Here is a 26,653-nt window from a genome sequence, read left to right on the forward strand (position 1 = left end):
TATGTTAAATTTTCATAATTTTCATCTTCCATCCTATTCACATCTACAACTGAAACAGAGGTTTCTATCTTTCTAAATATCCCAAAATGCAGCAAATTCCACCTGGGCTTAGCTCTTAAGACCATTTTGTTTTGATGGTGTGCAATTGTGGAAAATTCTTAATTTTAAAGCCAGTTTTCTACAAGTTCTTAAAACGAGTCAAGGCAGAATTTAAGATTTTTTTTACAATTCTGCACATTCTTAAATTTTAAGACAAAATAGTCTGAATGGAATTTCAGGCCTAAAGCATCTTCCTGTGTGGCTCTGTGGACATTACCGGTTTTCTTGTTTTCATCCCTTCCCCAACCCTCTCCCCTCACATGTTTGTGACATTGGTTACTGGTGTTAGCTGCAATGTCTAGCAGACACTTAAAATAATGGAGCAAAAAAATCTGTTTTTGCTTTAAAAATCGGTGCGTATTTCCACAGCATAATCTATAATGCACCAAACACTCACCCTGTGACTAGACTGTGCTGTATTACTGTGACTGATGCTCATTAAAATACTACCCTTTGGGCATTGAACATAATCAAATAGCTTCTTTTTAAACGGCTCCTTTCTTGTATTTGTAACTCTGCAACTTCTGAATTTTACTGTATTTGATATCAATGTGACCTAAAAACCTTTAGCTTTGCAAAGTAATCTTTCCTTACAATTCGCCGCAACGACTTTATTCATTATGAAATTACTAAAATAAGTGTCGCTAAATGCAGATGAATAATTGGTTTATGCATTTGTTTGTTTTATTTTTCCTGGTCTTTTCACTATATCTTTAAGGGACAATGAAGTACATTTGGACAATCACACTTTGTGCAACATGGGATCAATCATAGTAGAAAATGACCCTAATTTCTAGACCTTTTTTGTTTTTAGAAAAATTCTTGTTTGTGAGCTGAAGGATCGGTGGCTGAAGACTGATGGAAGCAGCTGTGCTTATTACACTGCTGTGATAAATGATCTCTAGCTATGGAGCTTCTGCAGATATTTTCAGTGTGGCCTTAATATGCTGGCCAATTGCATTTTCACTTGGGCTGTAAATCTATTTAATAAAGTACACAGACCAAATACAATAGTCTAAGAAATTGGTTTGTTCTTACAAATTCCAAGCTGTAAATGCAGGAACTTTAATAAGTTTAGATAGTAATTCACTGCTTATTTTTTTCATCTCGGAACGAGAAGCAGAACTGAGTTATACTAGCCGTGGCTGTTTTTCTTGCAATATTTGGCATTTGGATTTTTTCTGGACACAATTTTTGCATGCATTTCAATACAAATGCACAGTAGCTACACTTGACTAAAATCATGTGAAGTTCTTTGAGATGACTCAATGGCTGGTGAAGTGCATATTGTTCTTTCACCTCTGGAATCTGGTCTGAATCCAAGTTCAGTTCAAACTGTTGGAATTGATGCCTCCTTCCCCTGCTGTCTCTCAGCCCTCAGGTTGGGCAGCACCTAGTTCCCATGGGATCACTTATCCATATCTGTAAAGCTATTCCCAAATGCTGTAAATTAGTTCTCTTAGTGGATGAATGAATTGCCTTGTGGTGCTGAGCGATATACACCTGACTCTGTGCTAAGTGGGCAGGGATAAAGATGCAACAATTATGCTCTACAGTCAAAGACTGGGCCAGATTTCCTGTTGATGATCACTTTGTGTGGGGGTGGGGGTGTGTGTGTGTGCAAGTCAGGTGAGGGTAAGTTTGGGCAGCTGCTTCACAGGTGAATAGTGTGATGAGCTGTCTGGGGGCGCACGCACACATGGGATCTGAACGTTGCCAGTATAAGAATCAATATTTGCAATAGATGAAGTGAGAACTGCCTAATAAAACAGAGAGCAGCTAGTGTGGGAAGTGGAAGCAGACACTGAGTTGCTCTGTTGGGGGAGGAAGAGATTGTTGTTGAGGATTGTTGAAGGTGGGCCTCAGAGCTGAGCCAAGGGGAGAAGTTTCAAATTCCAAGAACTTCTTTGCTTCCTGAGCACGGGAATTCATTAAAACTGTCTTATTAAAATCTGAAGCCATAAGATTGTAGAGTATGAACGTGTTTTGAAAGTGAATGGGTGCTTAAAGGGTTAACACATTCAAGAAGAGTAACTGAAAGTGGACATTTTAAAATTTCATTCTTGAGTTACCTTGTACCTGGAATATGTTTGCCCCAAGTCGTTTTCCACCTGGGCGCGGCTGTACGTTCAAAGCAAATGCAGGATGGTGGTGTGGACAGAATGAAGGAACCTGCTTGTGTTCTCCAGGATTGGCTTTGCACAGTTCAAGCATTCAACATGGACTCCATCTGTGGACATACTGTTTACTCCTCCCTAGAACCCGCCTAACTGTACCTTGCAATTGTATTGAGTGTAGCTGTGCAATGCATTGATCTTGTGTTAGTGCTTGGAGATTTGTGCCTTCCCTCTGATACCATAGAATCTCCTCCACGGTGTAAGTGGAATAAGCTTGAGGGTACCAGAATCTTAGAATAGTGTAGAACCGACCACTTCAAGTTTATTTGGATGGTAATATTGCCTTCATTGTATCGCTGACATGACTTGTTGTCAGCAATCCTTACCCCTGGCTTCCAATATAATAATAATCCTTACATTTGATATAGCACCTTATCCCATCACTGAGGCATCTCAGAAGCTTCATAGGAGTTACTGTAAAGTGTAGTGACTGTGTTTTGTAGGCGAACGTGGGAGTCAATTTACACACAGCAATGCCTCACAAACAGCCATGAAATGAATGACCAATTTTTAAGTGGAGGATTGTTGGCATGGACACCAAGAGAAAATCCCTTCACTTCTCTTCTGCAGTGCTCCAATAGTCAGACAAACCTCTGTGTCCGAAACCTCAGCATGGGAATTGAACCCACAACATATAAACTCTGAGGGAAGCATGCTACCATTCTTCTCTTTCTTTCTGCTCGCCCCCACCACCCATCTAAAGCTTCCTTGACCAATCTTTCGCCTACAAAATATACAGTCAATTCGCTTTCCAGTATAGACGTGATAAGAGGCTATATCAAATGCAAGGATTATTATTTAAAGGCTGGACAGGCAGCATGTGCTTATTCTGATTGATGGTTCCCTATAGTTAATCACTAGGTTTGGTAGCAATATGGTAGAGGCTATTCTGCCCTGTGGTGTCTGTGGATCCTCCCCCAAACACTCTGGTGATCTCAGGAACTGGTGTGTGAGAAGATGCCAGCTCTCACCATGTTCTGCCATTCGATGATGGTGTGATTGCTGCATTGACTCACTGCTCCGAGCAGTTAAGGTTACACGGTTAAGTTAAGAGTTGTTAATCGAGGAGATGTCACGTTAGGCCCTAAAATCTAAGAGCTTTGCTTTCTCCCCTTCGAATTTTCAGCTTCCATTTATGATCCATTGTAACTAGAATTAGTAACCGGTTACCACACATTGAGCTTTTTGTGTTCACAGTTAGTAGGCCTGAATATAATAATTGCACCAAACCAACAGACAGACATTTAATTTTAAGGTTATAGTAAAAGCATAATTTGAAAAATTTGTTCATGGCCATATTTTATAGGAGTCTTCATTGCAGCCTTATTACTGTGCTGATGTCATTGGAGGCTATCTGAAGCCGACATGGGCTTGTCTGACGGTGCTCAGCTGCTTTCTGTCTTGTCTTGTTAACTCGATATTAGATGTTAGTTTGTTCAATTTGCAGAAGAATGCTGTACTTTTTGATAACAGAAAGATCAGTAACAGTGGAATTGGTGATGTTAGGATGTATTTAGTCTTAGAAAGCAACGTTTTTTAAAAAAAATTTACAAATAAAATTCCGCAGGCTTATATTTGAAGATGTGTGGGTTTCAAATGACTTCACTATTTTCAGTGTGGGTAAGAGTGTTTACAGTGTTGTAAGCCTGTGATAAAGGGATGAATATGTCCAGTGCAAAAAATACTTGTTTCATTACAAACTCTTTTCTGCTCTCAATCTGCAACCGTTGGTTCACTGAAGGTTCAATCTCCTGGTGAAACAGTTTCTATTTTATACTGTGAAGTGCATTGGCTCTGCAGGACTCTGTCTGCTTCATGCCCTGCTGCCCTGTTACATCAAGCAGCTGCTGAACAAAGTGAAAATAAAAGCCATCAAATCAGATCGGAACGTGATTACATAAGGTTTTCTATAAAAAGATTTTTGGTATATTTTCTGCAGAGAAAACAATTTCCTTATTTGGTAAAGATAGCAATACAAGCAGTGAATTCTGCTTATGGTAAATTATATATCATGTAAATATCTGTACTTAGGGTGAGACGTTAAACCGAGCTCCCATCTGTCTGTTCATCTCTAACATGGGACATTAAAGATCCCAATGGTACTATTCGAAAAGAGAAGGAGTTTCCCAGTGTCCTGGCCAACAATGTCACCCCAAGTAAAACTTGGTCATTCATTCCATGGCTATTTGTGGAACATTGCACTGGGCAACTGGCTGGCCCAATTTGTCCACAAAATACATAGTCACCTTTGATAAGGTGCTACATCAAATAATCAAGGATTATTATTATTTACAGTATATCCTGTGAAGTGCTTTGGGATATATCAATGACGTGATAAGATGCTGTATTGAATGCAAGGATTATTATTAATAATAAATTATTAAAACATATTAAAGTGTATTTAGCGTGGGAAATCAGCACTGGTTGTTAGGCGTTCACAGTCTTTGAGTCAACCTGTTCATGTTGGGTGGGTTAGGTGGTTGGCATTCTAATGGCATTGCACCGTATTTCTCTCTGTAGCTTGCTTTTCCCCTTTTTTCCCCCCTCCTCCATTCCTGCCTGTTGCAGCGCATCTGGGTGTTGCTTTGATGCTATGTCTCATCAAAGCTGTGTATCAGTGCCTCAATCTCCACAGGATCAGACTGCTTTCACTTCATATTTAATCTATGTAAATAGGTCCAGGAACACAAACCAACCACAATCCAAGCAGGAAACCTAATGACTAGTGATGCATTTCACATTTTAATTACGACGAGCCAAGTTTTATTTCAATGTCAATTCATGGATACCAAATAGCTTTGACTATATAAATCCTCTTAAATTTAAAGCTGACTACAGCAAAACAAGCATCATTTCTTAGTTCAGATTTCATAATGAAATAGATTTTTTTTCTGGAGGACTGTATTGGTTGCATTACATCTCCTATAAATTGCTGAATCTCCTATTTGTTGCTGGGACTTGCTTATTCAATTTGTTCTTTGAATTCAGCCATCAACGCCAAGTCAGTCAGGTTTTTGAGGGGATTCTGTTAGTGTGAGTTTATTTGTGTTGAGTGCAGTCTTTATAAAATGTGTTCTTGAGTCCAGTATGCGATTTTTGGGCCTTAGTTAGCACAAGGGAATATCTCTGAGGATCTTCTCATTGATGAATGAGACAAAGTTTTTGTGCTACCTTGTTTAGGTTCTAACATTACAATTTTGTTTGACACATTTGAGGAATTGGGTATCATTGTCTCCACACATTATCAGATTGTTGGCCAACTACGCAATCCCAACAGGTTAAAAGCCACGATTAAGATCACGGAAGAAGGTCGCTGTAAGTGATTGCCTATTGCCACACACTGCCACAGACCCGCAAGAAATAATTGATAGAATTTTCAACCTCAGCTAAAGCGATAGGCCCATCATTAGTACTAGGAAGACCAAACCAATGTTACAGCCAGCTGCAGACCATTATCATCTGTGAGCCTTGACACTTAGGCTATTGGATCTCCTTGGGGTTTGCAGGAGGCTGTCATCACTCGGGGTCCATAAACTTGCACCTTCGATAAGATCCTTTGGATAGTGGAACACTGGTGGATTTTGTGTCCCTCTTTACCTAAGTGCACCCAGGTCAGTTACAGTATCCTTAGTGCTGCTCCAGCTAAGATAAGCTAACCCTAACTCATCATTTACTGTGTGTCAAACCTGAGACATGGCTGACCAGTTTAGCTCAGTCATTCACGAAGCTACTGGAGAGTGGAATTGTATTTGCTGGAGGTAAAGGCAATAAAACTAAGCCACAATAGTATAGAAAAGGCAGCTTTGCCTTCCAGGATTAGCTGAGTTGGTGAAGGATTAGCTGATGCACACTATGATTTTTGAATGTGAATAAGCAGAAATAATTTTCAAAGTTACTTGAATCCTTGTAGCAATCAAACTGAAGTTATAAATTGGATTGTTTGTCAAGTAACAAAGAACAAGCATAATTATTAGCAATCTAACAATGCCTCTTATTCCTAGATGCAAGAGGAGACATATAATAATAATCCTTGCATTTGAGGTAGCACCTTATCACATCTACAAGACGACTCAAAGCACGTCACAGAATATACTGTAAAGTGAATTGACTGCACATTTTGTGGGACTTATTATATGATGAATGATTCTTCTGTTGCCTCTCATCTCCAATCCCTTTTGCTGCTGGAACCTTTCTTGGTATCAGCTCATCTATACCTTGGCCATTGCTCCTCTGCACAGCCTTTCCCAAGCTACAAATGTGCTGTGCTATAGGCTCTTACTCTTCCGTGCTTCCTCATTTTGTTGATATTGAAACTTGCTGCACTGTCTCCCAAATAAATTTAATTCATTCTTTCCCTGCATCTCAAGACCCAAAACCTCTACAAATGTGGCATAAACCTTGCCACTAATTCTTTCAACCATGATAGTGGTGCCCTCACTTTGAACCTTGGCCTTTCACCTTGGTTTCTCAGTTCAAGAAATAAAAGAACATCTGTGAACAGCCAAGTTTCCCCCCAGGGACAGGAACCCTGCTGCGTTTGATGTTTGCTAATGATCTTCGCAAGTGTTACCAATATCGCGAGGTTGCAAATGATGACTTGCCTGAGAAAGCAGGATGCTCGGAGGAGAGGAATGTTCAAAGAAATTGACAAGCAGTATCAATTTAGCAACTAGGTGAGTAAATGGCAAATTTGGGTAATGGTGTTGATGCTACAAATAGCAAGTGTGATCAAACAGCGAGTGTCATTTCCTTCAGTAAGGCAAGGAAGTGAGAGAATTTGGTGCTTTCCAATTGACCAAGTGTTGAAAGCGCTGTGTTCTCCAGGAAGAGCCACAAAGTTTAAAGATCTTTGGAGTGCAATAGGAACTGCAAATGGTCTTTTTCTCAAGTATTAGTGCCAAGGTGTAATGAATTTGAAAAAAACAGAATAAATCATAGTGTGAATGGTACGACTCTGTGACACAAGTACTGTTTCTTACACTGAGCATTAGAAACAGAGGTCACGGCCTGCGATTGAGCCGGGAGTTGGGGGATAAATTCAGAACAAATCTGCGAAATCACTGCTTCAGTGAGCAAGTAGTAAACGTGTGGAACAGGTTTGGTGGAAGCAGAAAGTGGCAATTCTTTCAAAAATAAATTATATAGATTTCTGTTAGGAAATAATATCTCAGTATACAGTGTATAGTTTGGGACATGAACATGTACATGCAACTGCAAGGATGGTGAAAGATGAACTGGATGGACCTTAGTCTTCTTTCGCCTAGCAACTTCGTATATTCTTAAGAACCCAGTTGTTAGTCAATTGGTGGATCACTTTTCCGGGGGTGATAATTTCTATTAAAAAAAATAAGTTGATCACTCAATCCACGGCTGTTTGTGGGACACTGTTGTGCGCAATTGACTGCTGCGTTTCACCCACAAAATATACCATCAATTCACTTTATAGTATATTCTATGAAGCACTTTGAGACGTCTTGAAGACGTGATAAGGCACTATATCAAATGCAAGGATTATTATTCTAAAAGGTGCTCCAGGACACAAAATGCATTCGTGGAGGGAGACCGTGTGTACGTTACTTCCACTTAGTTGAGCTAACATGGCCTTGGAGCAGAGTTCTCACAGATCATCTGGACACGTAGAAGTGTCTCTCTGTAAATTATTTGAGACCAACATTGTGTCCATTTCTGATCATTGTACCTTTGAAAAGACTCGAATATAGTGCGAATAAGGGGCAATAATAGGGGTGTGAAACATAAAGAACCATGAAAAGATGACAGAAGGATTTATTTGCATTAGAAATTACATTGAAGCACTCAGATCTAATATATTTCATCTTGTTAAAGGAACTTGTTGCTCAATAGAAGGTGAGAACTTGTCACAATTCTACATAAGACCATAGGCAGAGCAACTGCTTTCCTTATTGTTATTAATTTAATGGAATATATTGCATCTGCTTGCAGTGATTGGGGTCTTTGATATACAGACACATGAAAGTTTCACTGGTTAAATTGGAACTAATGGGTGAGGGCTTGATGCAAGAGAGCTATGAGAATAGTCTACATATTCTCTGCTACCCTGTTAACCCTGCAGGTGAAATATCTAATGGTTAGCTTGTTCCTTGCTGGATTACAGCAAGAAGTTGCCAGACAGTGCTGACGATGGCTAGCTATGTAATTGTAGCTGGTTAAGCTCCGTTAGCGCCCCATTGTACACTCTTGAGGACTTGGCTCTGGCCAACCTGCACCTAATATTCTCTGAATTTAGGCAAGTAAGGTGTGTCCTTCTAGGGAAAGAGAGTGCACTCCATTCCAAATGCAGAGAAATTTCAATGTGTAGGTGACATACAATTGTGGAATTCTGCCTGGGTTGGATAATCTTAAGCATGGTAAGGGGTTCCGCATGTGTCAAGACACCTGTTGACAAGAAATATTCTACTTGGCTCTTGAAATGGGCCTTTTCTTTGTGTCCCATGTTCTAAAATCTACAAAAAATGAGATAAATATTGCATATTAATTAATAAAGGGCAATATGTATGGATATGTTTTGAGAAAAGATAAAATACAAATCTTCTTAACTTGCACCTTATAACAACAGCCACCTGAGAGGCTTGGCAACTGTACAGACTTTTTCCATTTATGTTATTTGTACAAAAATCTTTTTTAATCTATACTCTGCACCAGCTGCTAGCCAACCCCACACTGTATTGATTGCTTTCTTAGCTCCTACCTCCCTCTATTAAAACTGTTTTAAAATTCATAAACGGCTGTTCCTCAAGACTAGTTTCCTTGCCCTCTGCCCAATCTTCCGATTCTTTAACTCAATAATTATTCCACCTCCATTCCTGCACCAGCCATCAATCAGCCATTTCCAACATTCACTGCCTGAGAGTTCATCCAGCACTCAGCCCGCAAACAGTCCAGCTTCCCTCATTCCCTGCACGCCCACAGCAATAATGATACTCAGGCTTAGTCCTTATTATTCTTAATTCTGTTATCGTATAGGCTTATGCGATTGTGATTACACCTATTCAAATTGTTTTTGGGTTGCATTATATTGCCTGTCAGATCCATGCATTACTCCCACTTACAATGCAGTACAATTTCCATTTATACAGTGCCTTTCACATCGGGAGGATGTCTCAAAGTGCTTGCTTGCTTGCGGGACTGGAGCATATGTGCCTGGGAAAAATATGCTGCGTCTATTACAAGATCAATTGCAATTTCCAGCAGGAAAGTAATTTCAAATGGGAAAGCTGGATTTTTTTTATTTCCCCTCCTCCCCACCTTAGTCATGTTACTGCAGTAATTTCACCACCAACCTGACTGACCAATACATTTATTGCTGCTGTAAACTTGGCACCTCAGCCCAAATCTGCCAGGTATTGTCATATGGTTCAGAGCCTAATTGAGCAGTGCATTTTCCCACTGAGCCATGGGGTATGTTTAACCAGCAGTTTAAACAGGGAAGCAAGATGCAATCATACTGCCTAATGAATATAACAAGTTTGTGCAGTTGATAAGCCATGAATGCTTACTCAATGAGTAACACCCCCCCACCTCAAATTTGGATGGGGAATGTTGAACACCCCATTAAGCAAGTGTTGATGGATTATTCTACCCTTCTTCCCAAAAACTGATGTTAGACTTGTTTTACATAATCCTTTTTTCTGCGTTTTCTGAGCATTAAAATGTTAATGAAGTGTTGAAGTGAATTCACTACATTCTGAAAATTATCCTGACCAAAAATGACATCTTAGTGCTTAAGACACTCTCTTCGAAGATTAGATGTTAAGCTATCCGTTCCCTTATTGCAGGAAAAAATAGTTGATGCTCTCACCAGTGGCGACCACCTGATGCCTTTAGCACACAGATTTGCTTCGTCAGCAAACATTATCTAATTGTGGTTCACAGGTTGCCAAGCAAGTTTCTCTTTCTCTGCTCCTGTTTTGGTTCGTTTGTAGTAGCACACACCAGCCCTTGTAATATTAAATAATAATCATCCTTGCATTTGATATAGGGTTTATCATGTGTTCAAGATATTTCAAAACAGCAACTAGCAAATTCTTATCTTATAAAGTGCTTCGCACAATATACTGTAGAGTGAATTCACTGAATATTTTGTGGGCAAAATATTGTCTGGGAGATCAGCACATCCCCAGGCCTCTGTTTGTGAACCAAACTCCCAAGGAGATGTTCAAGAGTATCCCTAATTGGCTCCCAATCCAGACTTTAGCAATTATATCCTCCCCTTTGCAGGAAGAGAGAGATTTAAAAAAAACGACCTGAGATTGTACAACATCGAATTGCTTTGAAGCAGTGTAGTACAGCGTTGTTGTAGATAAATTAGCAAGACTATTTTTGACATTGTATGTTACGGTGCTTCAAAGAATGCTTTGCCAAGAAGATGGAATGGGAACTGTGCACTGGTAGGAGCCACATCTAGTAGTTTACATAAAGCAACATTGAATGAGACCTTAAATATGAAGCATCCTAAGTCCAGTTCACATATTATTTTTCTGATTTGTGATCAATGCAAACATCTAATTATTTGCCCCCCTCCCCACCCCCCCCCACACACACACAAACAATGTGTCACATTAACAAAGGGATGGTTGGCTTATTGTAGATCCAGCAATCTTTTATTACAATTGAAGCATGTTTTGATACACTTAGAGCTTCCTGATCAGACTCACAGCATTGCATCACCTGAAGCCTAGAAGCTTTCAAAGGAGGAAATGCATATTTCATTGAACTTAACTGACACAATGCCGAATGGTTAACTTACTTCAACATCGCACCTGATTTTGTTTTCAGCAAAATAGAACTCGATGAAAACCTGAGCTTTTTGACCTTTTTTTAAATTCAAAACATTCCAAATAGTGAAGGAAACAGGAGAAGCAATGGGTGGTGCATAGGCTGAGGAATGTAGGATGTCTCCAGTGGATAATCAGGTTTATAATAATAATAATCCTTGTATTTGATTGCATAGGTCAAGGCTGAGGAGTGTAGGATGGCTCCAGTGATTAGAGTTTATAATAATAATTGTTGTATTTAATGCAGTGCCTTTCACATCAGAAGGATGTCTAAAAGTGCTTCACAGGATTTATGGTAAAGTGTAGTGGCTGTACTTTTGCAGGTGAGTGTGGTAGACAGCTTGCATCATAAAACAAATTTTAGTTAGGGGATTGTTGGCCTGGACACCAGGAGAGACTCCCTTTTCTTTTAGAATAGTGCACCGGAAGTTGTGATACGTCACCAATTATTTCCCATTCATCTTACTATAATTTATGGGTTTTGCACAACTTCCATTCGGCACAGTCTGCTAGACATCCCGTGACAGCCCTGAATCCCTTCATGCGAGGACTCTGCAGCGCAGACTGGCAGACATTTCTAGTTGAGTTAGTGGTGTCCTCAGGTTTCCTTTTATCGTATACCTCACCAGGCAGTCCCATTTCCTCATCCTATTACTTCATGATTTGGTTGCATTTGTTAGAGTAACCACTAAAAACTGAACTTAAAATCAAGGTGTTTAAACTGTTTGATAGTGGGCCACTTAGTCACTTATCTTTGGGCTCAATAGTCCTAAAGCAATTGCAAGTAAAAAGATGAACTCAAGGAAGCCTTCACTGAAGATGTAATCAATTATTTATACCAAATAAAGAAGAATCTTCAATTATTTAAAGCTGAAGAAATAAATTGGTTGGCTGCTCCTTATTTTTAGTATACATAACAGAAAGAAAAGGTTTTATGAAATCAACATCAGAGTTAAATTGGCACTGCTAACCATGGCACCATTGCATAATGCCACTATATAACAATTGGGGTGAATACATATTGGGACCTAGTTTCTGTACTACGATGACTTAGCAGGATTTGAACACACGTTTTGCATGATAGATTTTCATGCATATGATTACTGCTGGTTACAAATGGTAAGAGGTGATCACAGTGAACCAGATGATTTAGGTGTGTCAGGACACACAGATGGTGAAGGACTCTCGCATCAATCACATTCATTTGTGGTGGCAGCATATGGATGACCAGTAGCTAATTACTGAATAGCTCTTTTGCGTCCAGTATTTCATTTATCTAATTGAAGAACAGCTGGAGTGAGCAGTATTATCGATAAGCCTTTAAAGTGCAGATCAATAACAGGAGAAACCTGCTTGTTTCATTTGGTGCATTTTAACAAGTGTATCTAAACAAACAATTACAATATTGTTTCTTCTCTTTTTTATTTTCTTCATCCCTCTTTCTTTCTCTCCCCTTCCCCCTCATTTTTTTCTCTCCCCTCTCCCTTTCCTCTCTTGAAAGTTGCGACTCCTGCTTGAAAAAGGTGTTCACAGGCATTGACAGTCTTCTGATCCCTCACTGACGCATGTAGAGTTTCTTTGTGGGAGCCTTGGACAGCGAACATCCGTTCGACCACAGCAGAGCTTGACCACACATCAGACGTCTGGGAACCATTCCTCGCAAGGGTCAATGGATAGATATAGAGTAGGATCCAACCACAGTACCTCGACCACTACCTTTGGGTTTCCGAAACATGGTCACTCAGCACAGACCAGGGATTGACTCTGACACCAATATGTCTGGCACAATTTATATAGAAAGACTGATTTTTTTCTTGTTTGTAGAGGGGAATTATCTAATGCTTTTCTTCAGCTCACTGCCAATTGATGTAGCACACTGTGGTAGACTGGAGAGAAAGGCACAATTTTGCAATTGAAAATGTTAGGTGAGAACAACAGCTCGATACAGAATCTAAAAAACTCTTACCAAACAGCGTTCTGGTATGATCCTTCCTTGAAATTGAAATGTACTCTCTCCAAAAATAAGCAAAATATGAATCCTTGCATTTGTTATGGCTCCTTTAAACTATTAAATGTCTCATAGTGCTTCACGGGAAATTGCTGTAAAGTGTAGTGACTGTTTAGTTATCACAGCCATTTTATGTAAAGAAAAATCCCACAAAAAAAACAAAGCGAATGACCAATTTATATAGACAGCAGATGCCAAATTGACCTATTTGTAGAATTTCCGCTATTATTCTAGCATTCACAATTTATTTTTATGACTTTAGGGACTGTATGACTGTTTTTCTCAAGCTATTATTACTGACTTTTTAAAATATTTAACAGTGGGAATTGATCTCCTACTCAGACGTTTACAAAGCTTAAAGGCACCAGTTTCCTATTTTATACTGGGAAGAAAAGTGTTGTCTCGGGACAATGGCTGTAACTATTTGTTTATGCTTTCAAACATTAAACCACATTGATAATTATGTAATTTTGTAAGGATCGATTCTATTCACCCTCCTTGCTGGATTTCCTTACAGTTTGTAGTTTGGAGTCTTATCACCACTAAAATCTCCAAGTCAGGCTCTTAAGTGTATAAATTTTGCCTACTACTGAGCAGGACATTGCCCACAGTGATTCATCTCCGCAAAGAAATTCAATAGGTTGAAATTTCCAGTTATTAAAATGTTATCTCCCTTATCCACCTTTGTTTTGATTCTTAATAAAAAAAGTGTTTCCTTTTTATTGCAGCGTTCACATTATTGTGCCGTTTCATTTTGCCTAGTTTGACCTTGCTTTCTGCAGAAACAAATAATTAATAATAATAATAATATCCTTACATTTGATATAGTGTCTTTTGTGACAGGTGGTGTCTCAAAGCACCTCACAGGATACACTCTAGAGTGGACTGACTGTGTTGGGAAGGTGCATTGCTCCCAGTTGCGCTCGTTGTCTTGTAGATTGGGATTGTTGAGCTGCCGTAAATGAAAGTCAGTAAATCGTAGAGCTACATTTTGGGGCTGTATCTCTTACGTATTCATTCTGGCTCCTTTGGAAATTTTGGAGCAGGTTAATTCATAAGAATTGAATCTGGCTTCTCAACCATAATTCTTTCTGACACCCTGGTCTGGCTTCTGTTATTATATATCATGATACAATCTAATGGTTCATCGTTTCTCGTGATTATAGGTTAGTTGCAGGATGGAAACTGATAAGATCATGAACCGATTTCATGTTTATGATCTCTGAGATGAAAAGATAATCCTGACAAATGTTTTAATTCCACTTCATGGAGTTCAACATGAGGCGATTTCTTTCTAATGGGATTCCTCAATAAGGAATCCAAGTGGTAACTCCTACATTATGTTGACCCATGGGAACTCTACTTAAAGTAGAGTTCGTTCTCTCGTGTTGGAGAGAAATTTTTGTGGGTTGCGTGATGTACTTCTGGTTTCCTTGAAATCTAAATGATCCTCATATGTAGTTCTTGGACGTTTTAAATTGCATTTATTCTAGTAATAACAATCCTTGCATTTTATTTAGTGCCTTATCATGTCATCAACGATGACTCAAAGGCCTTTGCAGAATTTGAATATAAAGTGTAGTGACAATTGTGGGCTGAACTCTGCAGTCAAATTGTACACAGTGATATCTTACAAAGAGTCATAAAATGGATGACCAATTTTATCTGGGGCATTTTTGGACAGGACACAGGGAGAAACTCCCTTTTGTTTTCGAATAGTGCCATGGGATCTTTAACGTCAACCTGAACAAGCAGGCAGGACCTTGGTTTAACATCTTATCTGAAGGACAATGCCATCAACAATACAGCGCTCTTCTTAGTAGCGCACTGGATTTTCAGCCTCAATTAAGAGCCGAAATTTCTGAAATGGGGCATCCGATTCAACGGCTAGAGTTCTATCAATTGAGCTGGGCTAACACTATAGTAGAGCATTCCTGTTGCCTGGACAGTTATTTGTTCAAATATGCAACTGTAGACTATTGATCCGAGTGCTGGAATAGAAAAGTAATCCAAACACGTCAGTGGCTGTTAAGTATTATTACACTGCAAACTTTGATTGCATTAGAACACATTTGGGGCATGCAGGGGTGGGAAGAAAATCTTCAAGTCAACACAAGTATCAAAGTTAACAAAGTTAGCATTGTCACTTAATATTTTGTGTGGATATAGATGCTGCCATTTTACAAAGGTGGTCCACATACAGTGATTTGCTGATGAAGAAGAGGAGAAAGCAATCCTACGATTCTCCCTCTTGCCAGCCTTTACAGCCTTGTCTGTATCTATTCGATCAGAATTTTTATCCCATTTGCAGGGTGATATTGTGCCAGCAGAGCTCATTTCAGACTTATTGCCATGTATTTATTCTTAATCAGGATGGGCACTGAAATATCTTCTTTTGATGTTGGTTCAGTAAGACCTCGCACTATGTGAATTTAACATCTAATTGTCGATCTATTTTCTTTTATCACTATTTAACACAATAAAACCCTACGCTGAATTTCATAGACTACAGCAACCACTTTACAGAAAATCTGTCAATCTTATAATATTTTTGAAAGTTTCAGTCACTCTGTGTGATCCTTCAATCACCTTGGTATTATTCGAAGTAATAATAATACAAATAATCCTTGTGTTTGATAAAGCACCTTATCATGTTTCTGAGACATCTCAAAACGCTTCACAGAATATACTGTAAAGTGGAGAGACTGTATTTTGTGGGTGAAACGCGGCAGCCAATTGCTCACAGCAGTGTCCCACAAACAGTCATAGATTGAGTGACCAAATTATTATTTTTTGGGAAGGAATTGTTACTCACAGAAAAGCGATCTGCCAATCGACTAACAAGTAGGTTCCTGCTTACTGTTAGGTAAATAGAAGTGTGTGTGGAGTAAGGAAGCTTGCCCAACGTTTCATCCTGACCCACCCGGAAATCGAACCCAGGTCCTCTCGCTTGCAAGGCGAGCGCTCTAACCATTGAGCTACAGGACTCCACTGAGGTGGGGGTTCTATAATATGCAGAGATTGGGGATGTCTCAATGGCGACCTGGAGCGCTTGGGAGTCAGGCTGGCTGTTCCAGGTTCTTCACCATTGACTCTACGAGTGAGTATAAAATACTGCTCAGGACCCTGTGACACAGTGTCAGTTGCTCTCACAGGCCGGGCCAGGGGTGGAGGTGGGGTTAGGGCCAGGCAGCGGAAACCCTGCTCTGTGCTGGGGGGCGGGGAGGCCGATCGTAGCACCCTCTGTGGGGGGCTTTCACTCACGCTGTCCAGCCTGTGTGATAGTGGGCGGAGCTGTGTCTCAGTGTTGGGGAGGCTGGGGACTCCGCTCACAAACAGCTTCTTCGAGGGAGAATCCACCTCCATGTCACTTTTGTGTTAGAGAGGCCCAGTGAGCTGGGCCTTAAGGCCACACTGGGGCTAACGTTCCTCCTTCCAAACCTGCATGTGGAGCTGGGGAAGGCTTTGGGGGTAATACCACCTTTGGGAATCAGAAGTGATACAAGTAACAACAATAACAACAACAACTTGCATTTATATAGTGGCCTTCACAAGGGGTAGCATCCCAGAGTGCTCAACTGACTTGTTTTAACTGCGCATGCTCTAATAACATCATGTCTCAGTGTAACCTTGTACAATTCATTATTCAGTGTGATTGCTGGTTGGTGTGGATGGAAACTGATCAAATCAAGTTGTCCGCTTGGCTCAGTTTGTAGCACTCTTGTTTCTGGGTCTGAAGGCTGTGGATTTAAACCCCACTTTGAAGACTTTGATCGCACTATTTATTCTAAAACTTCAGTGCTGCACTGGGGGAGTGCTGTGTTGTTGGAAATGCTGTCCTTTGGATAACATTTTGAATCAATGTCCCCTCTGCCATTGAGATCCCATCAACCTTCCATCCCAAAGATCCCATGGCAGTTCAAACAGAGAAGGGAGTTTCTCCAGGTATCCAAGGCAAGAATAAAATCATTTATTGATATAATGATTGTGCATTTCATGTTTGTATGTGGGATCTTACTGTGTGCAAACTGTACATTTACACAGTCACTTCAGTTGACAACAATTTCTTGTGAAGAACTTTGAAATGTTTTGACATTATAGGAGCTTTCGTCAAATTAACTATTGTGTACACCTTCACTGCTAAAAGCCACTTTCAGGAGTAAATGAATAAGCTGAAGTTGTCTCATTGTAAGTGAGAAGAGTTTGGATGTGCTAACCTGGCAAACTGTCTTCTAAGCAACAAAACTTTTTTTTATTACAGGAAGCAAGCTAAACAAAGACCTACGTCACTATCTCAATCAAAGATTTCAGAAGGGATCTGCAGATCATGAACTCCAACAGACAATCCGAGACAACCTTTACCGACATGCTATGCCCTGTATGTACCACACTATAAATGACCTGACATTTACTGATGGTTTTGAACTGTACTGTATTTTGAATTATTTTAATACTTGATTTTATGTACTATTTCACTGTCATTCACATTCTTTCCAAACCCATTCAGACCTGAGCAAAATTGGCTATTAATAGTTTCAAGTAGTGCATGATTGTCTATAAGGATGCCCACATGACATGTTTTCCCCCTTTATAGTCTTCTCTGAGGTCAGCTGTTTTCTTGTTATGCTCAAAACCATATTGTACATATCCATTGCTGCAACAACAACAACTTGCAATTATATCGCACCCTCCACGCAGGTTAGCTTCTCAGAGCGCTTGACGGCCTGACTCCGAGGAGCGGGTAGGTGACCATAAGCACGGTTAAAAAGGAAAGTTTTCAGGCGGGACTTGAAAGAGGGGAGAGAGTGGGGCAAGGCGAAGGGATTGAGGGAGAGTGTTCCAGACTTTTGGGGCATAGTGGCTGAAAGCCCGACCTCCGATGGTGGGGTGGAGGGTGCGAAGGTCGAGCAGGAGGCTGGTGTCAGTTGCGTGGAGGCACCTGGTGGTGGATTGGGGAGTGAGGAGATCGGAGAGTTAGGGAGGCGCCAGGGAGTGAATGCATGGTGCCAGGGAGTGAATGCTGGGTTGCTAGGCTGGAGAACATTAGTGCACCCTCACTGGGAAGGTGAAACAACCTTTCTATTGAGCTCCCACTGGGTCACTTTCACTGTTCCGCATCCTAAATATTCTGTCCATGTGGACATGGGAAAGGCTCCCTGTACAAAAGGCATTCAGTTCTATCCATTTTATGCAGTAAACATTCGGTAAATTCCAAATGAAGGATCTTTTTAATTCATTAATGCTTCACTGGGAGGGAGATATTTTGCTGGATGAAGTAGCTATTCATCAAGAGCAATGGCACTGGCTAGTTGGCAGCACATTGTATTAGAGAAGATGTTATGAATGTTTAGTTTCAAACAGGTTATTTACATGATTGTACCCCCAACTTCTGAAAGGCATCGATGTTGTTAAAGGGAAGAGTGTAAGCAAGGTATGGGTTGGCTGTAAGGCTTTGGGAATCCAGGCAGAATGCCTATACTGTAGTTGTATCTGTTGCAGTAGCATATGATATTTAGCAGCATGAAGTAGTTGCCAAGTGACAGCCTGACATGGAGCCGATGCATTAGGTTAAGGTTGGCAAGCACAGTAAGGATGGGGACTAATCCACTGTACTGACACAATGGCTTCTGAGCACCTAACAATCCTGCTGCAGGGGGAAAACCTGTTGTTTTAATTATAACTAATTTAAGAAAAATTGCACTGTATCACGATGCTTCAGAGAGGCATCATGTATTGCAACGGCATATACAGCAATGAGATAATAAGCATTAACCTGATAGAACACGAGTTGTTATCCTGTGATAGCCTCCTTGAATTCTGTTATTGGTTGGTTCTCCACTGTGTATTCAGATGTATTAGGTAACAGCTTTTTCTCACACAGCTTCGTAACCCTACCAAGGATTGTTCCTATTTAATTACAGGCACCAACCAAGGATTGTGCCTGTTTATTCAATTGTGGTGAAGTTAATATTTTATTTATTTGATAATAATAATTCTTGCATTTGATATAGCTCCTTATCACGTCGTTGAGACGTAACAAAGCACTTTGCGGGATATACTGCAAAGTGGATTTACTGTATTTAAAAATATATGAAGTCCTGTAGCTCAGTGGTTAGAGCACTTGCCTCTCAAGCGAGAGACCTGGGTTTGATTCCTGGCAGGGCGAAACCTTGGGCAAGTTTCCTTACTCCACACGCCTAATAATCGCTCAAGAATNAAAAAATAATAAATTGGTCACTTCAATCCATGACTGTTGGTGGGACACTGCTGTGCGCAATTTGGCTGCCACATTTCGCCCACAAATATACAGTCAATTCACTTTACAATATATTCTAGAAGACGTGAAAAGCGCTATATCAAATGCAAGGATTATTATTATATATTTTTTATAAATATTTTTCAAAGCCCATTTAATTTTCTGCAAAAACTTCCCAGAATAAGGTAGCACAAAATTAAATGGGACGTGAAAAATACAGGTAATATACAGTAATTCATATATTCTGGAGAGAAGTGCTTGGCTAAGAGGATGATAAACCTTTGCCAATCCCCCCTGCAGCAGAGATGGAATGGGCTCTTGAAGCAGTTCCCTGCTTCCTCATTTCTGTGAGGGAACAGAAGACTGTTACAATTGATATCCTACTGGGAGAGTTTGCTCTGTTGATTTTAGAGGAGATCGATGGAAGTTCCTGGCTGAGGGGCCCAGAGAGATTGTGTGATCTGGCCACTTGAGATTTTGAATGGGTCAGCCATTGACTCCCTGTTATGTTAGACTGGGAAGGTGCTTTATTTTTCTCTGTATTGAATTTAAGGCAGCTCAGATTCTGAGGCCAGGAGCTCCTGGTATCAAATTTCTGTATCCTTGATTTACAAGCTTACTTAAGGTCTCTCTGGGTGCACAAAGCAATTCTCCTCTGTTTATGCCATGGAATATTATGTGTCCATGTGAGATACTCAGGGGAGTTTAGTGATGACTGTATCGATAATAGGATATATTATTGTCCATTGAAATTAAATATGAATTCTGCTTCTATGGAATACATCCAGTAGTCATGCTAAGTAGCTCTTCTTTTAGAGCTACTTAGCAAAGACTATAGGAGGTTAGGTGTGTGTGTGTATGTATATTAATTCTTCCCCCCTCCTATGCCTCAAAGCGAGATTAACATGGAATGATTTAGTACATTTGAGTTACCTTTCGTCTACCGCTCAAGAACTCAAGAACAACAGGACAGTCTAATATTTAAACACACACTGATGCATTTCTTCCTTTACATTTGGTACCACTTAAAATAGTGAAATGCAGATTTGTTCCTCCAATTCCTTGTTAATCTGAGTTATTTGAGATGGGAAGAGGCTTTTCTACAAAAGAAAACATTCAGTAATTGGAGGAGTCTGCAGTGGCAGTTACAGAGCAGAGGTTATTGCAACTATCTTTACAAGGCAGCTTGTCCCCGTTTCAGAACAGATTCCTTATTAAGAAATCCTGCTAATATAGACTCCTTGTGTTTTAGGTTTCTGGATCATAATAATAATCCTTAGATTTGATATATCGCTTTCATGATATTGGGAGGACATTTCAAAGTGCATCACAAGATTTACTGTAACGTGGAGTGACTGTATTTTTATGGGCGCAAGTAACAGTGAATCTGTGCACAAACAGCCCCAGAAACAACTGTACAGCAGATCATGCTGTATCTATGTACATTGTACAGCTGAAATTAAAATCTGTTGCATGTGAGTAGATTTTCACAACTAGATCAATTAATTCTTTCATCTGCTGATAGTGAGAGCTAAGGGAGCTTCACTTTTTCATCTGCCTTTTTCCCAGTGAGAAATGGAAATGTGATCCTAGTTTCTACAACTGCAGAGGTTATGAATAGGGTGGGTTCCCCGAATTTTCAGGAGAAACTTGAGCTGCTTTGGTGTCTATATCTGGAAGGATTGAGCATTCTTAAAACAGGTGGGCTGAGAAATGTTGTTCCTTATCAACAAACGAGCAGTTACTTCCTTGCCTTACACCCAACGGGTACAATTTGATACTGGGTGTAACTAATACGTGAATTTAAAAATGGGTCTGAATATCTTGGTGTTTACCAATGAAATCTCCATTCCAAACTCTTCTCCAAGTCTCCTTACTAAAAGAACATGGAGCGAATGCTGCCTCAAACTGACTCGATTTGGATGGGAAAAGAGAGAGCAAATATTATATGAGGGCTTGTAGTTTTTTTAATTATTTCACCCTCCACTACTTATTGCATTTCTCCTACAAATTAACAGTCAACTCACTTTACAGTATATTCTGTGAAGTGCTTTGAGATGTCTCGAAGACATGATAAGGCGCTATATCAAATGCAAGGATTATTATTATTGTCCAATTTTCTCCTTACAGAATGATAGAATCATAGAATTCTACTGCCCGGAAAGAAGTCATTCAGCCCATCGTGCCTTTGCCCTCTCTGAAAGAACGATCCATTTAGCCCCACTTCCCTCCCCTTACCCCATTCTCTTTTTGCAAAACATTTGTCCAATACACTATTGAAAACTATCATGGATTTTGCTTCAATCACCATTTCCAGCAGAGCATTATCTCATCTTGTGAAGTTAGTGATATTGTTTGGGACAGTGCCTCAACTGTTTACGATGGTTCACTCCAGATTTGCATTCTCTAAGAGTGTGTTAGAACTGACATCAAATTGCGGGCATTATCTCAGTTGAACCTGATGCTATTGTGTCACCTAACATTCATGCTTGTGCACTTACGGTTTGCAGGAGATTGATTCAAGGCTGAAGCATTTTGATGCTGTTTGGAGTACATCAGCCACTCTCCTGGTTAAGAAAGGCTAACAACACAGAGTAGGGATGCAACTTTGTGTAAGTGGCCTAAATTGTGTTGGTTAAAATCATTCCCCTAATTTATTTTAAATACATTTCTGGAAGTGTGATAGCGAAATCTTTTGCATTTCTCTCACATGACTTTCTGTTGCCAAGAGCTGGAAATAGACCACATGGGGGCGCATGATGGAGGTTGTGGGATGCAAATATTTTTGAAGGACAATTTTTGCTCTGTGACTTTCCCAGTGGAATGCCTGATTTATCCCATAGTATGTGAAGAATGATTTCATTAGGATGCATTCGAGAAATGCACTTTTACGTTCCTACTTGTGGAACTTTAACAAAATTTATGTCACAGTTTTACATTTATTGCTGACAAGGTTATAGTACATACAGTGATACAGCACGGAAACAGGCCGTTAGACCTGACACAAAGTTGTGGCGATGGGGAGTGAAGCCTTGCATTTGATACAGAGTCTTTTAAGTCAGAAGGAATTCTCAAAACGATTCGGAGGATTTACTGTAAAATGTAGTGACTGTGTTTTGTAGCTGAACCCAAATTAACACTGTGATAAGCAAGGTGACAGATGTGGCAAAAACAAAATGGCTTCCATGCCAGATTAACCTGTTCTTTCTTCCCCAGCAATGTGTGGTGTTTGCTTGAAAGTCTTCATTAAATCACATTAGTACCATCCAGTCATCGATTGCGACACATGAATTGGCCTTTATTGATTGTTCAAAGCAATAAAGCAAGTGTGAAATACTTTTTTAAAAAATAGGTAAATGTTTTCTTGAAGACATTGTTGAAAGCTACAAATGGGCTTGTACCAGAGGATCTTTCTGTAATCAGACTGTAATGTCTTTATGTTCTTTCAGTAATTTACGTAAACACTGACTGGCTGTGCTCCTGTTTCAAACAAAATGCTTATTTAAATGGAAGACCATGGGTAAATGAAATCAAAAAATCATTTCGTTCTAAACCATACATCCAGGCACTGAAACAAAAGGTAATGTTGCTTTGCCTGATAACATGACTGCGGCTTCAGGCCCGGGGAGATTAACGCAGAACCGTGGACATATATTACACATAACATTTGCTATTTTCAGAGCACATGTGACTTCTAAATCCAGCTGGCCTGACCAATAGCAAATGTGGTTGGATTATTGAATCTTGTATTTTGAAAAGTACAATTCTCAAGTGATTATCTGTTTCAAGCCCTCGAAGGCTGGCCAATTCCAGCAGTATTTTTGCTCCCAGCTGTAATTTTGGTGCAGCTGGCAGACTGGCTGCTGCTGGAAGACTTAATTTTGCACAAAGTGTGATCGCCACAGCGGGTAACAAATGGGAGTCCAAAAGGTGCAGCATTTGCTCTGTGGCTTTGCTCCTTCCTGGGTGGATGAAGGTGTTTTTTTTCATCTCAAAAGGGAGGTGCTTCGGTCTGCCAACAACAGTGTGAGCCAAGTTTGCAGTGCAGCCCTGGATTTTTACAAGACTTGCTAATAAATTCATTAGGCTTTACTTCGGGTCATGACCCAACTGTGCAGCGCCTTGGGACGTCCTCCTGACGTGAAATGCGCTTTATAAACGGAATCTTGTTGATGTTGTTGTTGTTCAGCAAAACCATGTGCTTCTTTGTTTAAGAATTTCCATTTAATTTCATTTGCTATTAGCCCTGAATTACAGTACTTTGGCTACAAAATACCAAGTCACTACACTATGTAATATTATTAATCCTTTCATTTGGTACAGTACTTTATCATGTCGTTGACCTCTCAAAGGGCTTCACAGCATTTTACTGTGAAGTGCAGTGACTGTGTATTCGTAATTTGCTCACAACAGTGTACCATAAACAGACATGAAGTAAACAACAGAGATCACTGGCAGGTCACATGGCACTGATGTTTAAACAGTGCTGCTTTTTTAAAAAAAAATGCATAAGTGATTTTATTTTCAGGGAGATTTACGTCTTCAGAGAGGAAAGTTGTAAGCAAACGTTAACTGAGGATGACAAAAGTTATCAGATTTGGCCTGTTACCTTTAGATCTACCAATTATCTCCTCTGTTCTCACTCACATGAAAGCACCATTTGTTGCTAGAATACAATTTGATGGGTTCTTCTGCTTTGTGTAAGTCTCCAATCTTGACCTAGTTAAGTGATTGTTTTCAAGATGTTCAGATTCATATCTTAGATACATATGCACACATGTAGTGTTATTGTATGACGAGAAGGGAAGGAACCCAATCTTAATTCCCCCTCCTCATCCATGTAAATTGAGGCCAAGTATAGCAGTCTCAGCACTCCTCTGGCTAAAATTAACTGCCCCTCCCCCCAGTGAGTTTGCGGTAAAGCAATACAAGCCATAGTGCCTCTCAAACGCCCAAAAGCTATAGAAGCTACAGTGTGCATATGCGAGGCATAGGAGGTGACATCATCGATGACCCAGAAATCTTTTTTATTAGCATTTTGCTACAATGTGGTGGCTGAGCTATCGGTCCCAGCTGACCAACACTATAATAAGGTTCCCCTGTACAATGCTTAAAAAAAAATTCAGATGTTATGAAATCAATATTATAAATGTTTAAATATTTATAATGTAAAATCCAATTGCGTTGCATTTTCTATCATTTTTGCACAGTGTTTGATCTCAGGAAGTAATAATGAAGTCACCAATCCATACTGTACCAGATATTGTCTCTTTAAGAGCTAACATTTTATAGATTCTAGTATTTAGGAAGACGATACTGTTAGCTGCTCTATTTAATTGGCATGAAATATTGCTATGTGGACAAGGTTCTTAACTTCAAAATGTATTGTTTATATTGATCCTGCTCTGAATGAGGATGCTAAATGCACACAATGCAGACTATCTTGTACAGAAGCAGATTAGTGCTTTATCATGTGGGATATATCACTGCATATATTTTAAAATGTGGGACCAGAGCAAGATTGTGATTTATATAGAAGCTACAAATTGTTGTCATCGCTTAACTCCTTTCAAGAAGAATGATTTAATTTCATTGTGGTGATCGAGATCCAGTGTTAGGACAAGGCTTGCAGAGTTCGACAACAGAATCTCGGTCACTGTATACAAGCGAGAATATTAATGGCATTTGCAAAGTTACCTGCCCTCTCCTGCATGTTTGACTCACGCTGGGGCATAGGGCCACCTCCAGTGCCTTTTGTTCAAATGGGTATTTATGGCTTGAATACAAGGACACTGAACATGATGCCAAATGATGGACTCATTTAAAAAAAAGGCTGATGGTGTAATGAGGGGACAATAGGGTGGATATTTTCAGAAAGGATGAGATCAAATGGGCCCAAGGGCTTTCTTTTTTCATCCAAACCTCTCTTGAGATCTTCTGAGCTGTCAGATCATTCAACTCTACTGATGGCTCAAACTTTTCCTTCAGCAAAAATAAATGTTCTGAAATTGATGAACTCTATTCTGAAGGTGGTGCGGTTGAAATGCACAGGACTTTCAAAGTACATCATGCAGTTTGGGATCAAGCTGTCTCATTTGCCTTGTTGGAACCAAAGTGAAATTCCAGTAATAAAATGTGAAGAATGAAGTTTAATACATACAAGTTTGTATGCCGGCCTGGCCCGGTGGTAGCTCTCTGGTTCAAGCCTCACTTTGGGACTTGGAATCGCATAGACTAAGATGACACTACAATGTAATGCGTTAAACCAAGGTCCCGTCCCGTCTGCCTGCTGAGGTGGTTGTTAAGATCCATGGCACTATTCAAAAAGAAAAGGGAGTTTCTCCTGGTGTCCTGGCCAACAATCCCCCTAATAAACAATTTGCCGCTCACTCCGTGGCTGTTTGTGGGACATTGTAGTGCCCAACTGGCTGCCACGACTCGCTCACAAAATACAGAGTCAACCCATTTCACTGTACATCCTGTGAAGCACTTTGAAGTGTTTCGATAATGTGAAAGCCGCTATGTCAAACACAAGGATTAGTAACATTATTACATAGTTCCAGCTCCTCAATGCATTTGCCACCCAATCGAGCATTCATTTTTTTTAAAAGCCTTATTTAAAGAGCCAATTGCATGCACCTTGTGAAAAGTACAGCATAAATATATGATGAGTCATCAGAAATCCTCAATCCAAACTTTGGCCCCAAATTTATTTGTTGATGTAACATGGCATGCCTGTGTACACAAAGCCTATTCTCTTCCTCTGAGATGTGGATTTTCGGCTGGTCAGTCACAAAACATTATTGCCTTTGTTTTGGTTAGGACCAAGCCTCTTGCCTTGTAGAAAAAGCATGGCAGCGTCAGGTGGAAGGGAATCTGCCAATTTGGTAGCGGGATGGGGGTCAGGGTAAAGAGAAGAGGCGTTTGGATGTACGCTATAACCTGCTTCATCGTTTATCACAGCACTGTAAATCCACAGATTATGTTTCTGCTTCATAATTCCATCCCATCAATTCCACATGGACCTTATAAATAAATGTTAAAAAGCAAGGATTCGCCTACAGTTTTAGGAAGTGATTTCCTTTTTTAAAAAATTTAATGAACAACATACTTCTTTGTCCCTTGTCCCAAATTCAAGGTCCCCCATCCCCACGTCATTCTTCCTCTGCATGCTCTCACATTCTGTGAGGTTGAGCATTGTTATCATGTACTAGAAATGTCACGAATGATATAAAGGCAAGGCTGCTGCATTTCTCCCTTTTGCACCGTCAGCTGCTGGAAGATTACCCGTCCCTGAAAT

At 40.0% G+C, this 26,653-nt stretch overlaps 1 protein-coding gene across 11 annotated transcripts in view; it reads left to right on the top strand.

The window, feature by feature from the left end:
* magi1b (membrane associated guanylate kinase, WW and PDZ domain containing 1b) overlaps positions 1 to 26,653 on the top strand; it is a 232,553-nt gene that overhangs the window by 114,914 nt on the left and 90,986 nt on the right. For all 11 annotated transcript variants that reach the window (XM_042339539.1, XM_042339541.1, XM_042339544.1 and 8 more), the window contains exon 2: positions 17,359 to 17,475. In XM_042339539.1, the coding sequence (XP_042195473.1) occupies positions 17,359 to 17,475 (117 nt within the window). The remainder of the gene's footprint in view (positions 1 to 17,358; positions 17,476 to 26,653) is intronic.

The sequence above is a fragment of the Callorhinchus milii genome, unplaced genomic scaffold (genome assembly GCF_018977255.1).
Source record: "Callorhinchus milii isolate IMCB2004 unplaced genomic scaffold, IMCB_Cmil_1.0 Scaffold12, whole genome shotgun sequence".
NCBI lineage: Eukaryota > Metazoa > Chordata > Chondrichthyes > Chimaeriformes > Callorhinchidae > Callorhinchus > Callorhinchus milii.